At 45.8% G+C, this 16,994-nt stretch overlaps 1 protein-coding gene across 1 annotated transcript; it reads right to left on the bottom strand.

The window, feature by feature from the left end:
- Nucleotides 1–588: 588 nt before the first annotated feature.
- On the bottom strand, nt 589–8,075 carry OSR1 (odd-skipped related transcription factor 1). The gene is made up of 3 exons (XM_074946796.1): nt 7,946–8,075; nt 1,402–2,093; nt 589–843 (listed from the first exon to the last, which is right to left on the bottom strand). The coding sequence occupies exons 2-3, from the start codon at nt 2,046–2,048 to the stop codon at nt 708–710; spliced, it is 783 nt and encodes a 260-aa protein (XP_074802897.1). The 5' UTR covers nt 2,049–2,093; nt 7,946–8,075; the 3' UTR covers nt 589–707.
- Between the last annotated feature and the right edge of the window lie 8,919 nt (nt 8,076–16,994).

Raw genomic sequence — 16,994 nt, 5'->3', positions numbered from 1 at the left:
GGGTGTTTTTAAATAAGTCCACAAATTACAAACCACCTCCAAGGCACTAGACCACAAAACAAAAACAAGATCTCCACGGAGTGTTGATACTGCAGCTCTAAGCTCTATATGAGGCTTTTAGTGCATGGCAGACTTCATCACTTGAGATTTAGGTCACTTTGGAACATTTCTTTTTAAAAAGAAAACAACAACAGAAACAAACAAACAAGTCCGCAAGTTGTTCTCCTGGTCTCAATGGTGCTGTAATGAGAAGCCAAAGTTTCGGTTCTTAATTGTCTTCTGGAATTTTTTGTTTCCTGAAGTGTTTAAGTAAGAAGCTTTATACAGTCAAAAAAAGTATAAAATAAAAAAATGTAAAAAGTAATACCTTTGGAAGCTACGTTTTTGCTTTAAAAAAAGAAGAAGATTCCTGTCCAATACGTGAGCACCACCTTTTGGCATAAAGTTTATCAAAGCCACACAAGACAGCCAGTTCTCTTGCACTCTCCATATTATTAATATGTGTTTCAAAGGCAAAACAATATTTTAAACCAGGATTTGGGAACCTTTTATTTTTAATTAAAAAGAAAGTTCAGTGCTCCCATCCTGGGGGTTTTTTGTTTTTCGTTTTTTTTGTTTTTTGTTTTTTTTTTTTTTTTTTTTTCTGTGTCTGTTCTGAATTTGGTATAAAGTCTGGAGGGGAAGTTAGTTCATGGGTGCTGGAGAGTTCAGCATTTAAGTTTGGAAGGTTTAAGCTCCTTTACTTGCGTATGCAGTGTCTTGTGGACAGCTAGAGTTCTGGACTGGCAAAAGCCTTTCCCACATTCTTGACACTTAAAAGGCTTTTCTTTAGAATGAATATACCTGGGGAGAGAGAATATAGATTTACAAATAGTGACAATTCAATCAGGTGACCTGTCAAAAACCACCCCTTGTTTGTGGCCTACTTTCCAAACTACTGCTGAGGCCCAAATATAAGATGACCGGAAGCCAGAATGGGGGACGGGGGATCACATTCATGCAGGAAGCACACAGTGTTATGGGAATCATTCTTTTACTGTAAATACCTGGCTCTAATGGCCACTCTGTATTTCTGATTAAAATTACTTTCAAAAATAAAAAGAAAAGGCCATCCCAAATTGCCTGCAGGGAAAGCGGACAGATGGGGGTATGGTCCTCAGCGGTGTACAGGAAGTCAAGTAAACTTCTATAAGGGATTCACCTGCCAGATCAAGACGCCTCAATCACTTGGGGCATTACTAAACGGTACAAAGCAGCAGGAAGCCTAAGGTGACAATCCTGCACTTACAGGGGGAAATGGACTAGCTCACCTTTCTATTTGCGGTACAGGAGAGGGACAGAGCCAAGCAAAGCCGGTGGTTATACCCCCCCCCCCACCCCCCATTAAAATGCTGGAGTTACCTGTGATCCCGCAGGTGATCTTGCCTTCGGAACGCTTTGTGGCAAATGTCACACGTGTAGGGCCTTTCATCGGTGTGGGTTCTTTCGTGAATCAAAAGGTTATAGGACTTGGTGAAGTGTCTGCCACAGAATTTGCAGACGAATTCCTTCTTGGTTTTGGAAGGTAACCTCCCCCGGGTGGGTTTCTTCTCCGGGGAGAGCTTAGTTACCTCGAGCAAGGAGCCGAGCCCCGGAGGCGAGCTCTGGCTGTCCGCCTGGCCCAGTTTAGAGTGATCCTCTTGGGTGGCGGCCACAGCGAGGTTGGCAAAATCAAACCGGGGTTTGGCTTTGAGGGGCAGGCTGGTGGCTTCTTGCTTGGGCTGGATGACGTGTGGGAACAAAGGGAAGGCAGGCAGCTGGAACCTGGCGTCCACCAAGCTGGACACCCCGGGCACCTTGGAGAAGGAAGAGCGAGGCAAATGCATGGCTGGGTAACCCAATGTCCACTGGTGCAGGTGAACGGCGTGCAGGGCGCTAAAGCCGTACAGGTTGGGCAGGTGGTCCGAGGGCACCGCGGGCAGCCCGTTGAACGCTTGGAGGAAGGAGTAGTTAGTGAGCTGCAGGGAGGGGTGAATGGGCACGGGGGCCGGCAGAGTCTTACTTCCCATGGTGGCCACCGGGGAGGAGGATCTGGGAGCAGGGAAGGCGAGTGTCTGGAAGAGAAAGAGAGACAAAGACCTGTAACAGGGAGACCACAGAGACAGGTCCGCCACGCCGCCTGCTGCTCTCCTTTGCCTAGGGCCGGCTGCGGAGCCCCGGGCTGCTGGGAGTATCCCAGAGCCCAGGGCAGGTCAGTGGAAAGGTGCCCATCGCTTGCAGTGGCTCTGGCGCGGTGCGCCTTGGCCCCTTCCCACGGCAGCCGTGCAAGCCTCAGGCTGACTGCACAGATCTGCAGGTCGTTAGGAGCCCTTTCATCTGCCCCCTCCCCGCCGCCAAGCCTGCTCCTAACACAAACCATCCCTCGGTAGCCCTGGCTCGCTGCAGCGCGGCCTCCTCCGCTTTACGCACCGCTCGCTGGGGAGGACCCTCCAGGTAGGCTGTGTGTAACTTCAGGCTACTCGGCTGCACGCCCCCAGGCTTCACCCCCAAGCCACCCAGATTTCTCCCCTGCAGCTCCCGCTGGAGTCAATGGCAGATCCCCTCGTGAGCCCCAGGGGACACCGTTTTTCCTGGCAACTCGCACGGTAAAGAGTTAAAACTCAAGCGCATCGCCGCCGTATCCTGCCCGTACGAAGCAAGGGCTCGCCCTCTGCCGCCCAGAGGAGTGACAGGGCTCCCCGCCGAGCCCACCAAACTTTGACCTCCAATTTGCTTTGGAAAGTAGAGCGCGAGGGTTTTACCCTCCCCAACTTCCAGCCCCTGCGTCTGGATAGCTGCGTCCCACAGCGCTCCCCCTTAGCCCCTTCCCAGTCCAGCCACATCCACTCAGCTGCCTCCTCCTGGCTTCTGCATGGGAACTCGGGCAAAGCCCGGGCCAGAGGTGCTGGAACTATTTGTACAGTGGGGGTGCTGAGAGCCATTAAACCAAACTGTAAACCCTATAAGTGATGGAAACCACTTCAAACCAGCACCCCTAGGGCCAGCACCTATGGCTGGAGGCGGGGGGGGGGGGGGGAAGAGGATGTTTATTTGAAGCTGGTAGTCCCCTCCTCCCTTTAAGGCTGATAATAGTAAATATTAAAGCCCTGCGTCCCGGTGGCAAGTCTGATTTTTCTTTCTTGTTTCCTTTGGAAGGGGACGAGCTTGGCCCAGACCTTCTCTAGTCAGGCTAAACAATGTCTTCATAAAACCCCATTTGAAAATTCGGAGCTAGCAAAAGCCTTTCCACAGCCACTTTGCAGGGTGCTACCTCTCCCGAGAGCAGTCAAGCCGGGGGATCTTCACACAGCAAGTGCTGCCCAGTTAGAACTGCGCTGCCCCCTGTCACGCCCGCGATTTTCAGTCAGATCTCTGCGCTGAACCCACAGGCCGATCGGCTCAATCGCTGCCACTCTGCGGCCTCCCGCACCCTCCCGTTTGCGGGTTTGCACTGAGGCTGGGGGAGACTCAGACTCGCCCGAGGTAGTACAAGCAAAGCCCGCCCCTCCGCTAAAGTCTGATTTAAAAAAAAACCCTTTGAAGTCAAGGGGAACTTGGGATGGGACGGGGGTATTTTCAAATCAGGGTCCCTCATGCCGTCCCAGCCAGACCGCTGCACTGCACCTCGGAAGGCAAAGGAAATATTGACAGAGAGAAAAACGTAGGTAACTGGGACTATTTGACCCTTCCCTCAATCACAGTCATTAACGTGCGCACATCTCCTGCCAACCGTTTGGCAGGGGGTGCAGCTCTCTGGGGGGAACAGCGGCAGATATTTGAAAGCTCGCCCCTCTTAACTGACACATTTGGTTTTTGGGGGGAGCGGGTGCTCGCTCTTCTATGATTTGGTTCTCGACGTTTATTTCCCCAGCAACCAGTGATTGCCCAGAGAGTGTCTCTGGTACTGCTATTTTGGGGCCCTGGGGACTGATAGTAATTTGCGACCGTATTTCTAATGCCAAACTGCTAGTTTCTCTAAGCATTTATCAAAAGCGATTCTCCCCCCGCCCCATGGCTGAAAGATTATAGATTTCTGATCAAGATGAAGGGACTTCCTGACATATTAAGGCCCCGTTTGGAGAATAGTTTACAAACGCGCACCAGATTGCTAGCTCTCTCTCTAGACCCAGGCGCAAAGGAAACCTGATGGCGGAAGAGTTCTAGATCCCAGACAAACAAAAGATTTATATATGGATGCGATTAAAAGGAAACTCGCCGTTGCAGAAGCTATGTTAGGGGTGGAGGGCTAAAGCGGGAGATTATGAGAGGGGGATTTTTTTTTCTCAGAATAGCCCCATCCTCTACCCCAAGGCCACCTTTCACGCCTCTTTACATAAATCAGCCGCAGGAAAGGAGACCCAAATCCGATAGGAATTCCATCGCAATGACCCAGAATAAAAGCGTGGGGCATTTTTTCCAAGATTTGCCTTTTGCTAATTGGATACATTTTGTATAGCGGCTGATTAAAAAACCATACACATTACTTCCCCCGTCCCATAACTGTTCAAGGGCATGTGGTCCAACCTGCGTTTGAGATTTGTTCTTCGACCGGAGAAACAAACATTGTTTAGTTTTAATACAGTGCCAGGTGTCTTCTTTTTGCGACACAAGTGTCTTGATCCCTTATTTCAGGAACAAACTAAACTAAACACAGGGCTGCCCATTCCGCCTAGATGCCCGAACTATCTGGCTGCCACATCGGTTACAATTCTAAAACATTACGCTGGCTCATTCTGATCTCTGAAACCTGTCAAGCGACAGCAAACCTCAACGAATTTCGAGCCCAGAATTCTGGGCCCCTCCCCTCTTTTCATATCATATGTTGTATTTAAAAAACAAACAAACCCGAAATATAAAACACAACCCCCCCAGACAGATTTAGGTAAAATCCTGTTTTACAAGGACGTCCCATTTTTACAGAAAATCGGTTTCCGTTTTCCAGACGAATACATGGGCAACGATTCTTTCAAGCAAAAGGAAGTACAAAAATGATTCATAATAGCATCCATTGTCCTAATTATGTTGTTTGCTAGAAGCAGTATTATCCCTTTTTTAAAAGGAAGGGGCTCAGAGGGCGGGGCGTTCAGGTTGATACAAGTTTGTTGGCATCCTTCCAGAAATGAAAGCCACACTTTTGCTCGGTACAGCTGGGGTAGTCAAAAATATAGATAAAGAGCAGCTTATTTTCGTAGAGAAGTCTCTCTTAGGGACATCAAAGGGAATGTGTATTTCTCTCCGCAGTACTTTTCTACTCTTTCCCTTCCCCACAGAGAGATCAATGTTTCTTTGATTTCGGTGTCACCTCTACCTTTAATTCTGCTTCATGTAAACAGATCGTTATCTCTTTTTTTAAAGGAGCCTGTGAGTTATTTGCTTGAATCGCCCCCACCCCCATCGCAATAAAACTGTACAGTTTTTAAACACAAGATTTGCTTGCTGAGTAATTGAGAGTAAGCCACTTGTGTACTGACACAGGACTGAAACAAAACCCACTCTTGCCAAGATAAATTTACCCTGCAAAATAAGATCATAAACTTGAAAGACAACATCTGTCCCCAGCTTTCTTACCCTTTGTCCTATTTTGGAGATTTGGTCATGCTATTGTCTAATTGCCATTGTTTTACAATCATAGGAATCTTTACATTCCAGATAAATTCAATCTAAATATTCATCTCTATTTATAAATAAGAAAAATTTGGGGGAAAACTTGTTGTTGGTAGCCTCTCATGAATCGAAATTAAATTAATCTCACGGTAATCTTGTGGTTAGTCAGTCTTTCTACTTTTCACTTTGAATTATCTATTTCTGATGTGTCTTTTGAGAGGGATATTTGTTATATTAAATACTTGACTCATAAATAATGAGTTTTACTGATTAGTTCCACATGGGGGAATAGATGAAGTAAATTAGCCTGAAATGTTGCTTATTTTTACAAACATGATAAATTGGTGGTTATAAAACTTCAGATTCTTGGGGCCTTAGAGGGTGGGGGAATATCTAGAACTCCTGCCACGAGGCTCATCTGTCAAAAAACCACCCTGTTTCGAATGAACTATTTAAAATTTGTTAGCCAAATCCCTTCGATTAAACTGGAACGGCCTGCAGAATTTTATCAGAGTGCCAGGTAGCCAATATTTCCTTCAAGGAGACAGAATTTGTATCAGTTTAAACGAGGAAATTATCGTTTACCTGTGTTTAGGAAACTAGCTGCAAAGGGAATTGGGGCTGTAAGTTGTTCTTTCGCTCTGCATTTGAGAGCGTGATGCTCTGGAGAATACAACGAGAGAATTCCGCGCCGATTCATTCAGATTATTAATGGAGTGTGCAGAATCTATTAAGGAAGGTTTATTCGGGTCTAATCGAGCGTGGAGGAGTTAATTGCTTACGTTGATGAGGACTGGAAGGACTAAGGCAGCATATCTCTGCTAAATCCTTACAAAATCATCATTCACATTTTATCATGAAATCAGCGCTGACACGCTTTACGGACCACCATTGCGAATGCTGATTAATACAGGCATAAGTTAGACTCAGGGAAAAAAAATCCAGTTCACTACAGCTTGCTCAATTTAAGTATTCAGTGCAGCCTTTTCAACCACTCAGTCCGGATCCTCACGAGACAGCAATTATGATGTTCTTACAGTGGAATTAAACATGCCGATTTAACGTCTTTTGCCCCCTTCCAAGCCCAGCAGTGCTTTGGGAATGCCCCCTGCTCGAAAGCATGCGTGTGGGCTTCCTAGGGGTGTCATTTCATACACAAACCAGCTGAGCAATTAGAAAAATACCTGCGCGCGTAAAAGTTTCATTTATGATCGGATCACTTTTTTTTTTTTTAAATAATGGTTGTACCCTCTTCACACGAGAGTCCGGAAGTCCTGGCCTTCCTCCCACGTTATGGAGCAAACGGTGCTCCGTAAATAACCGGTAATAGCAATTTTTTCTTCCCTCCGCAACCCCCTTTTCCCTTCGCTCCCCGAAACCAAGTAATGGCAAGAAGACAACGACAGCGACCTCTCGAATGTCGCTAGCTCTAGCAGGCCACCGAGAGTGGAGTTCGCTCCCCTAGGCCTCAGGCCATCAAACCACGCAGGTTTTCAGCTAATCTCCTGCCACCACCGATCTTTAGATCTATGTATCCTGCGGTGTCACTCTGCTGTCTGAAGGTGACCGCATGATGCTGCCCCAGCATCTTGATCTGGTCCCTATTTATGTTTTTTACTGGGCTGGGTACGTTTTTAATTGGACCAACAGTGCACCTGCTGGGGGGGGGGGGGTCAACAACTCCAAGCACATTTCTTGAGTTTACCAACTTCAACAGCCATCTACAAAAGGTCCAGTTTTTATAGCGTTCCCTCCGGACAGCCAGAAATAACAACAACAATGAATAATCCTCGGTTTTGCACTAACATTTGACGGAATGGCCTGGAAAGAAGCGAGCTTCTCTCTGCACAGAACTTCCTCCGCACGGACGTAACACATCAGCCTCCTGTCAGTTCTGCTCTGGCGGAAAGAGGCGAGTGGTGCCCGGTAACTAAAACGCGCGGAACTGCGTACACAATGATACAAATCTAAACGCTCAAGTCTACACAGTGCTGGCACTCGAGAGTAACCCCGGGTTTCGCAGACTGCATGTCAGTTTCATCTCCGTTTAAAAGCATAGCTTGGCCGCACTGGGGGAGGAGCAGCTCCATATGGCATAGGCATGCTTTTAAATAGCAGCAAAATATCCAAGCACCCTTTAAAGACTTTCAGACGGGTTCCCCTCACCCCGCGCCCCCAAAGGAAAAAAAAGTCCTTCTAACGACAGCAGATCTGTCCCTTCACCTTCACTGTCCCAGGCACAGGGGGGGGACACTTTGGACTGATGTAGCCAACCACAGAGACTTGGGGAAAAAATAAAAGGAGTCGTTGGTTTTTTATTTACCTAATCCCGATCTGTGCTCCACCGCTGGCAGAAGTGACAAGATCCGGGGCTAAATTGGAGCTGGTAAAAAAGTTGGGCTAAGTTAGTGGCTCTCGTGGCCTCTCTGTGCACTGCTCTTCCCCGCCCCCCCTCCCACCCCCACTGCTCCTCCAGCTGGGTACAGACAGATCCTAGAGAGCAGAGGGAGCCAGGTGCTCCTGCGGATGGAGATGGTGAGAGTCTCTCTCCCTCCTCCTCCTGCTGCTGTCTGTGGGTCTGAGGGCAAGCGCGCCTTAGAGAAGCCGAGCTCAGACTGGAGTGATCCCTTCCCTCCAGCCTCCTCCTTATTTCAACCCCCAACCGGACGCTGGGCATGCGCACTACGGGGGGAAAGTGTCTCGCTGGGAAGATCCAACTTTTCAACTCTCCGGCTTGTTACGGGGCAGCCAGATTCCAGCCCGCACGGCTCCCAGGGCATCTCCCTGCGGGCACCCGCGGGCGAGCCGGGCTCCGAAGCCACGCGTGGCAGCCTCAGCGCCCCAGCCAGGGAGTCAGCTGTCCCCTCCGCCCCTGGGAGCCCGGAGCTTCCCGGTTCTGGCAGTCCCCTTCCCCTGCTCCCCAGCGCAGCCCCTAAGCCGCGCTCACTTCACTCCCCTGGGCCCGGGGTAGAGCCGCTCACGGCTCAGCGGCAGGGTCCTCTCCGGGTCAGAACTCACAGATTGCCCCTGGGCCAGGATTTGGCCCCACTGGGATCTACTTCCCTGGCAGATTGCAGTGGATCCACGCTGCCCGGAGACCAGATTCCCTCTCCATACCCCCAGCTGGATCCATTCTCCAAACCCCGCACAAGATCCACCCTCCATCTCCCGCACCACATACCGGTGAAGAATCCACTCTTGGATAAGACCCATTTAACCCGGGCTCAGCCTTCTCCCAGCATCCTTGGCAGGATCCACTCCCCAGGCTAGATTCACAGATCCAGCCCGCCTGACCTCGATCCACTCGCTCCATTCTCCATTGGAGAGCTACTCCCTGGAACGAGTTTTCCACACGGTGTGAAAACAGCCAGGTCCCTAACCCTCTCCTGCGGTTTTAGCCCTCTCGTTTGAATCCGGGGTCAGACAATTTAGGCAAAGCAAAGTAGCCCTTGAAAGAAAGAGGTTAAACGGGCTTTATCATTAATCCCGGGGCCATAACCCCCTTGCTTATTTGTTATTCTATTCATCCATCCGTTCACACTCTTGAGGTCTGTGAAGGAGAACATTGCCGGAGTATATTATATGATCCCGAAGAACAACGAGAGTAATATAATATGTGGGCGAAGACAGATTTGTCAGGCGAACATCGTTTTGTGCTCAGGGATTAGCGTGTTATTTGCATGGCTACCTTGTCACGGTCACACTGTTACAATTACTTTGCAAGCCTCAGCAGAAACCCGGGTTATCCTATTGGGCGATAAAATAAGTGATGAAAATGAAAATTTCGCGGATGAATATTCAACATCATGAACGCTTTTGCGTTCCCATTTTCTCCAAAGAACAGCGCAATTTAGAGACGCACAAGGTGATCAGCTAGCCCTCAGTTAGAGGACAAATATGTTTCAGGTTTTCTTCCACTTCTGTGGAAAATGAATGGCACCTCTAATGTTCAGGGGCAAGGATGACACAGACAAGATCCCATGCCATCTCTCTCTCAAAGCCAGCATTTTTATCAATATTCCTCGGAACAAAAATGTATGAAGGGTAATAATTTGGAAAGTGCTTTTAAATAAAGAACAACTACCGTTGGATAGTGTTGTTATGTAAAACAAATAAGATGCTTATCTCACCCCCGGTACAACAGAATAAAATACATCACCAAAATGCACCTCCTTACTAGAGAGTTCTCTATTTCCAGATAAGAGGACTGCTTCTTTGTGTGTGTGTGTGTGTGTGTGTGTGTGTGTGTGTGTGTGTGTGTGTGTATTTTTAAAACAGAATTAAGTAAGCCTTCAATTTAGAAATAAACCACTTAAGCATCAAACGCTAATAATAAACAAACAAACAAATAATACCTGCAGCTGCTCAGATGGAAATAAAACTAACCTCCAGCTTCACTGACCTCCCTCCCTCCCAACAAATAAATCAATGAACTGCGCCGGAGCAACAAAGTCAAGTTTTGTCTTAGACAAGCTATCGCCTTTATCAGAGCACGGGGCACTTTTTTTGGAGGAGGAGGGAAATGGGTAATTAGTTATCCAAATCTAGTTTAAAATTAAAGTGGGCAGTGGGAATACAATTCAAGCGTTTAGGATAACTGAGCTGTGTGGGACGTGGACGATGCCTGGAGATTGTATTGTATCATATTTATGCATGTGTTAAACATAAATATGTTTCGAATTGTCAAGCAACTGGCGTTTTACCTGAAGTTTCGGGTTAACTGCCTCGTTAAGTGTATTTGTCTTAAATATCTGGTGTTTGGATTGCAGGGGGAGAGCTGGCCCAAAACTTTCCCCCTCCGATGATTTCTTTTATGGTGTCCCTGGTTAATTTGCATTATGTCAACTCGCAACAGCGGGGAACATAATACCAGTGCGGGGATTCACAGTCACCATTAACACTGACACGCAGGGAATCTACTCTCCTTTCCTCGGGAGTATCTGCTGTCGAGGAGGAATGTTAGACTTTAAAGACAGGTTTCAGAGTAGCAGCCCTGTTAGTCTGCATCCGCAAAAAGAAAAGGAGGACTTGTGGCACCCGAGAGACTAAGAGACTCGTAAAAAGAAAAGGCATCTGCTTCCAAAGTTAGCCACGTTGTTGGGAATGAGACGCTATTGTGACCGGTTCAAGAAGCTGAATTTTCCCTTATCCCTGGTACCTCCCGGCTGGAGCGCAGGGCGCCGAACCTGCCCATGACTCCGATTCCCAAAGACCGCGGGAAGCCAAAGATACAGTACCAATTTCTGTTCCCAGTTACACCCGTGTAAACCCGGAGTAATAATTGACCTGACTTGACTTCGGATTCACTCCTGGGTAATTGAGAGTAGAAGCTGGCTCGACGAAACAATTTTCTGAGGCTTTTTTATCTTTAAAAAAAAAATCACAGCAGACTATGGTTTGGCTTTCTATCACACCTGGATTTTTGATCCAGGTGGAAGTCTCGGAGAGACAATCCCGATGTTTGTTTTACTCTCACACACAACAACACCCGCCCACGAATATACTGAATATACACTTCAAAGCAAATCAGCTCCCCTTAGATGGCTGAAAGTGGCCAGCGTAGGTAGGTATTAAAAAGCATTCTTTGCCTGATAAAGGACCCTCTGTATGCATTCGAGGGAACTACAGCAGGGAGGTTTATTTTTTAAAATGTTTACATTTTAAGTGCTATTTATGCTCGTGCAGGCATTTCCCTGTTTCCTTCGTTTAGCTAGGGGTATTCTGTACTCACCCGTAGCAAAAAGGACGATTTCGGGCCCGATCCTGCAGTCATTTGCCGGCAAAACGACGAGGGGCTTCTCTGAGAGTTTTCCCTGGCAAAGGACGGCAGGATGAAACCGCGCTTAACAATTGTACCTATTTTGTTTAGGAGAAACATTCAGACCATTTCTTAGCGCCGGCTCCAGGCGCCTTGAAGGGATCCCAATGAGCAGGGAGGCTTTTAAAGGACTATTTTACAGGCTAGTGCTTGAGAGCGTCTTGTCCCCGCAAAGAGCAAATAGGTGCCTTGCTCCTCAAGGCTGCTTCTGCTGGTTAGATCGCGGGACATGGCAGTCCCGAGCCCTGTGGGGGAAAGGAGACTGTGCTGGATGAACAGGACCTGTGCTTGCACAGTGGGTTCGCTCGGCAGCTTTACGAATTTCCCTGCCCCTGGAACTCTCTGCAAACTGCAAGAGGTGCGGGGGATCCGCTCTGGATTCATTCATGAAAAAGATACAGGGGAACCGGGAGAAAAGGAGAGGCTCCAGCGCGCTAGAGCGTTGAAACCCACCATTCCATGTGCCCCCGCCCCGAGCAGGAGCAGAAAGAGACGAGGCACTAGCGCAGGCTGGCTTGAATTCGTCTTTTCATGTTGCGCGGTACACCGCGATTGTCCGCAGTTAAGCTGGCTGCACCTGGGACGATCCTGTCTCGGAAAGCGGTGGAAGACCCAGACTGCCTCGGAAAAGATCATCGACACTAAACACTAAACGATGCTGAAAAAGCAAGAGGCGTCATTACACAAGCAAAGAAGGTCTGGGACATGGCTGTCACGATACCTTTCATTCTTGGCACCGGCGCAGACATGCAAAACTCCCAATGACGGCAGGATCGGGTCCATTTTACTCTCACAACAGATTCTCACAACAAGCTATGTGCCACTAGAAACAGAGTAAGGCAGGCTCGTCTTTTATTTACACCTTTGTAAACCCGGACTCGCTCCATTTCAGTAAATGGAGTGACTCCGGATTTACACGGGTGTAACTGAAAGCAGAATCTGGCTGAAACTACAGAGAATCCAGAACCTTTTTTTTGGCGTTTACTCATTCAAAATTCTGAATATTCGTTTTAAAGTAAATCCTAAACCCCCAAATCTATCAAACACTCAGTCTAATTTCACTTCAAAATTGTTATTCTACTCATTCTAATTGCTACAAATGACAATAACCACAAACCAACAAGGAGCTATGCTTAGTCAAACGACGGTGAAAAATATTCAAGAAAACATTTGAAAAAATGTGGGGGAAATCATCAAGGTTTCAAAATTTGAGGGGAAATCAAGAAAATAATTTAATTGTTGGTGCAAAACTTTGTCAACATTTTGAAATTTTCGAATGTGCAACCAACCACCTCTTGGGTTCACTACAAACCACAGCAAAGCTTTGGAGCATCATATTTTTGTTAGCAAGTCTAAGACTTTGGGAAACTTGTTTGTTAGATTTTTTTTAGTCCATTTTTTAAAAAATATTGTTGTCCTTTGACTAATGAGCTAACATTGTTGCTTAGGTTGCCATGGGGGGTGGGGGGGGGGTCATAAGTAGACTCCTTATTAAAGTCAAGCGGGTGTCTGCTTAAAATCTGATATGGCATGATATGACCCTCACTTTACCCTTCCACACTGCGTACTAATCACCACCCTAAAGAGAGGTATCTCTGCCATCTGCCTCTGAAAGTTTTAATCTCACTAAGAATACGAATCCAGGTCATTCAATAGATTTATAATTTTTCATCCAAGCATCTCCAGAAACTTTACAAGCAATTAATTAAATGCAAGCTTTCCCCCCCTTTGCAGTGATGTGAAGCCAGTTGTGTAAATGATTCCATTTTTAACATCCAGCCCCTGCAGATCAGTGTTAATGCTACAGTGATACCTCTCACCCTGTTACCGTTATAGTCAGCAGTTCCATTATAATTTCCTATTTTCAGGAGTTTTTACAGTGGTCATAAAAATTCAGTCCAGGCTCAAACTTGGCATCCTAGGCTCCTCCCAGGAGTCATTTCTTTTTGTTGCATTTGAAAGAGGAAACCATTTATCTGTTTTTACATTACAACGGTGCAACCAAAGGAAGCGAATGCAGGGTTTGTAGAACAGTTTTGTATTCAGCTGTACGGTATCTGCCATGGATGTGAAGAGAAAAGAATTAATAACATATGAATATAATCAGATTACAGAGAATCCAGAATCCATATTCAGGACCAGTAATATAAAAATAATGTTTATCATTCTAAAATGCCTTCTTTTCTAAGCTAATTAATTAGTAATTGATCCACAATGTGAACTGATGCTTTGGGATGGGTGGAATAAATAGGTCAAGTCATTATATTGAGGAAGTTACTCTGTGTATGATCTATGCAGAGGTTGAGAATGTAGAGTTTGGGGGAGCGGGGGGGGGGTCTATCCTCTGCCTTTCCTCCCCCCTGTGCATATTGTAAGTAGGGCAGTCAAATGAGCTGTGGATTTAGGTGTCCCTAAGTATTCATTTACATGATGGATTGTAATGGTTCAGTAGTTCCTTTGGAACCATTATATTTTATCAGGTCAAAAACCAGCTTTCAAAAAAGAATTCCCTAAATACAAGGGTGGCTGAACTGAATCATATACGTTACTTACACATCTATGTAATTTCCATAGCTAGGGAAACTACACAGTGTTGCAAGTAACATGGTACAGCATGAAGGTTTTAGTGGCATGAGTTAGGGATGGGCAAAGACCTGAGTGAGTTGTACAGCTCAGTGGAATGCCAATGAAGCATTGATCTCACATATCACACTGTCATGGATTCTGCAAATGCCACATATTTCACAGAAAACTGGGAATCTCTCTAGTGGTATAAAGCATCCATTTCTTCTAACCATGACAGGTCACGAGGTACCATTTCACTGCAGTTTATGGCATAGATACACCTACCACACCTATATGGATATACAAATAGCTGCAGTTATACAATTCTATAACATGTTATAGAATTTTGTGTGGATGTGTTTTTGTGTGGGTGTGTGCTCACACACATGAATACAAAGTCCTCTGTTAACTCTACTCTTTCAGGGAAGAGAAAGTATCTTTTTCTGTGTTTGTAAAGTGGAGTGGAAATTGAAAAGACTATATACATATTTGGTAATATCAATCATTATCCTGAGTAATAATGAATGGAGGGCTTTGGAATGCTTTGGAAAGAAAGGCACCTTTTGGCTGTTGTGAACCGTGACCAAGTGATTAAAAAAAGGAATGGGAATCTGGATTCTGATGTTAATTTTCCCACTATGTCATTGATTCACTGTGACCTTGGACCTACGATTTAGAGTGATACAGTGCCCATTAGAGTCAGTGGAAACTCACCCACTGATTTCACGGGGAGTTGGATTTAGCTGTCAACCTGTTTGTATCATGATTTACCTGTCTTTAACAAATGTGTATAATAATATTAACCTATATCAGAAGAGTGCTGTGAAGGCTGATAAGTTGAAAAGGCTAAACCTCTACCAGGTAGTCTGGTCGGAACAACATGTGTGTGGATGAGTTTATATTAAGCCTTGTCCACGCCAGCAACAGTCAAAGCTGTAACTCACCATCTGTGTAGCTTCAATGGAGTTAGCAATGGTAGAAGTAGTAGTGCAGTCAGGACCCAAGTGTATTTACGCAAGTGCTTATACTGCCCTCATCACTGTAGTATCTGAATGCCTGCCAGTAGTCGACGTGACTAACATCTGTCACGTGTAGATCATTCTCTCTCACACCCTCTCCCCAAGGGGAGAATTGTGGAATTGAGAGTTTTGATAGGGCTTTGTTTTTGTTTTTAATGTACACACTGCTCAGTGTTTATGTTAGAGAAGCTAGCTTCAAAAAGCATGCCTTGCACTTGGAGCAGAAGGTGATGGGGTTTGCGATGGTCCTTAGTTCCTGGAGGAGTTCATTCCACAGGCTCAGAGCAACCCTTGAGAAAGCTCTGTCTCCTGCACAGATGAGCTTTACCTTTATGGTAAAATGTTTCACTGTGCCTGAAGAGCGGAGTTGTTGACCACAGTCCTCATCCCAGAGCTTTAGGTGACTGTCTAGATATGCTGGACCCAGGCCACTGAGTGGTTTGAAGATATGGACTGAGACATTGAACTTGACTCAGTATTCAGTGGGAAGGCAGTCTAGAGAGTGGAGGATGAGTTTGATGTACCCATTTATTTACCACTGTGTCATCTAATTGCAATGGCTGCCCACTAGACAGTTAGCTGCAAAATCATTACATGTGTTCCACCACAGGACGAAAAGGCACACACACTAGGCACTATATTTTTCAGCCAGGCACAAAGTAATTGTCAGTCATTAATCACCAGGCCAGAGAGTAGTACCACACCGTATAAAGCAGCTGCATCTACAGAGCTGCAATTGACCAGCAGTCAGCTCCACTGGTGGCAGCAGTGGGCAAGTCTATAGTGCGGAGACAGTTTTTATGAAAGTCTCCAGCCCTTTGATCTCAGCCATGATCCCTTTCCTCCATAGCACAATGACCATAGCAGTAGGGGTCTGGTTTTGTACTGTTCTCTCATTTAAGCAGACTGTTGCGGCACCTGCATGACTCTACACCAGCTCTGTGATTTAACCCTGCTCCCCCAGGAGTCTATGTGAGTTTTGCCGTTGATCTCAGTGGCAGCAGTATCTAGCCAGTGGCGTACAACTTCACTGCACCTATTTTTGCATAGCCCATAAGTGAGTGGAGATTCAGTTCCTTTGTTTGTACCTTGCAGGAAAGGTTTTATATTAGCACAAAGTTTTATTATAATTAATACATATAATGTATAACTCTTGGTCAGATGTATTCAGTTCACTCCACTGGCTCAAGGAAATAGTTATGGCTAACTGGGCAAATACTTTATTGTTCGAATCTTCCCTAAATAAAGACTTATGGAGAATGCAGGTAAGGCCTATGCATTTTAATTGTATATATAATCATCCACAATGTCTTTCCTGTTTTCAGCAGATTCTAAATATATACCTGCACAGTAGACAAAAAAGGAATGTCTATGATTTTTAATTTTTTAAGCTTTAATTTTATAAAAAGAAATGCACTCACACTGAAAACTACATGGGAATAAAGCCAAGGGATCAGCTGAAACTCACAGGAAAAAGAGGAAGGGAAGTGTTGCGTCAGAAAGACCATTATACCCTGTTATGCTGAAGTGTTGCAAATAAAAGTCATCTATCAGGGAATATCTCCTGCCATCGGGTGTTCTTCAATTCCAAATAAGCTATAATATCTATGCCCAAGGGAGAGGTTAAGTATAGACAGAGTTTCAGCCCTAACTGAGAATTCCTTGCTATTTGTGCTTTAAGATCAGACCCTCAGAGTTATTTTTAGATAGGTTTTGTGTACAAATCTGTAAGAGTATTACAGCTAGGGCATTACTATACAGAATGGGATCATAAAATCATTTTTGCAGCCACAATACTGAAGAAAACTCGCCACCTGCTGGTCACAGGGTTACTAGTTCCGTACATTTCCAGACAATATTTGATAAATTAATTTTATTACCATTCACATAATTCATATTTCACATTTCTGCTCCATTTAAAACATTTGCTCCATTCTTATTTTAAAAGTCCACATTTCCTATTAAAAATC

The sequence above is a fragment of the Natator depressus genome, chromosome 3, assembly GCF_965152275.1.
Source record: "Natator depressus isolate rNatDep1 chromosome 3, rNatDep2.hap1, whole genome shotgun sequence".
Lineage (NCBI taxonomy): Eukaryota > Metazoa > Chordata > Testudines > Cheloniidae > Natator > Natator depressus.
This window is presented reverse-complemented; position numbering and strand designations above follow the sequence as displayed.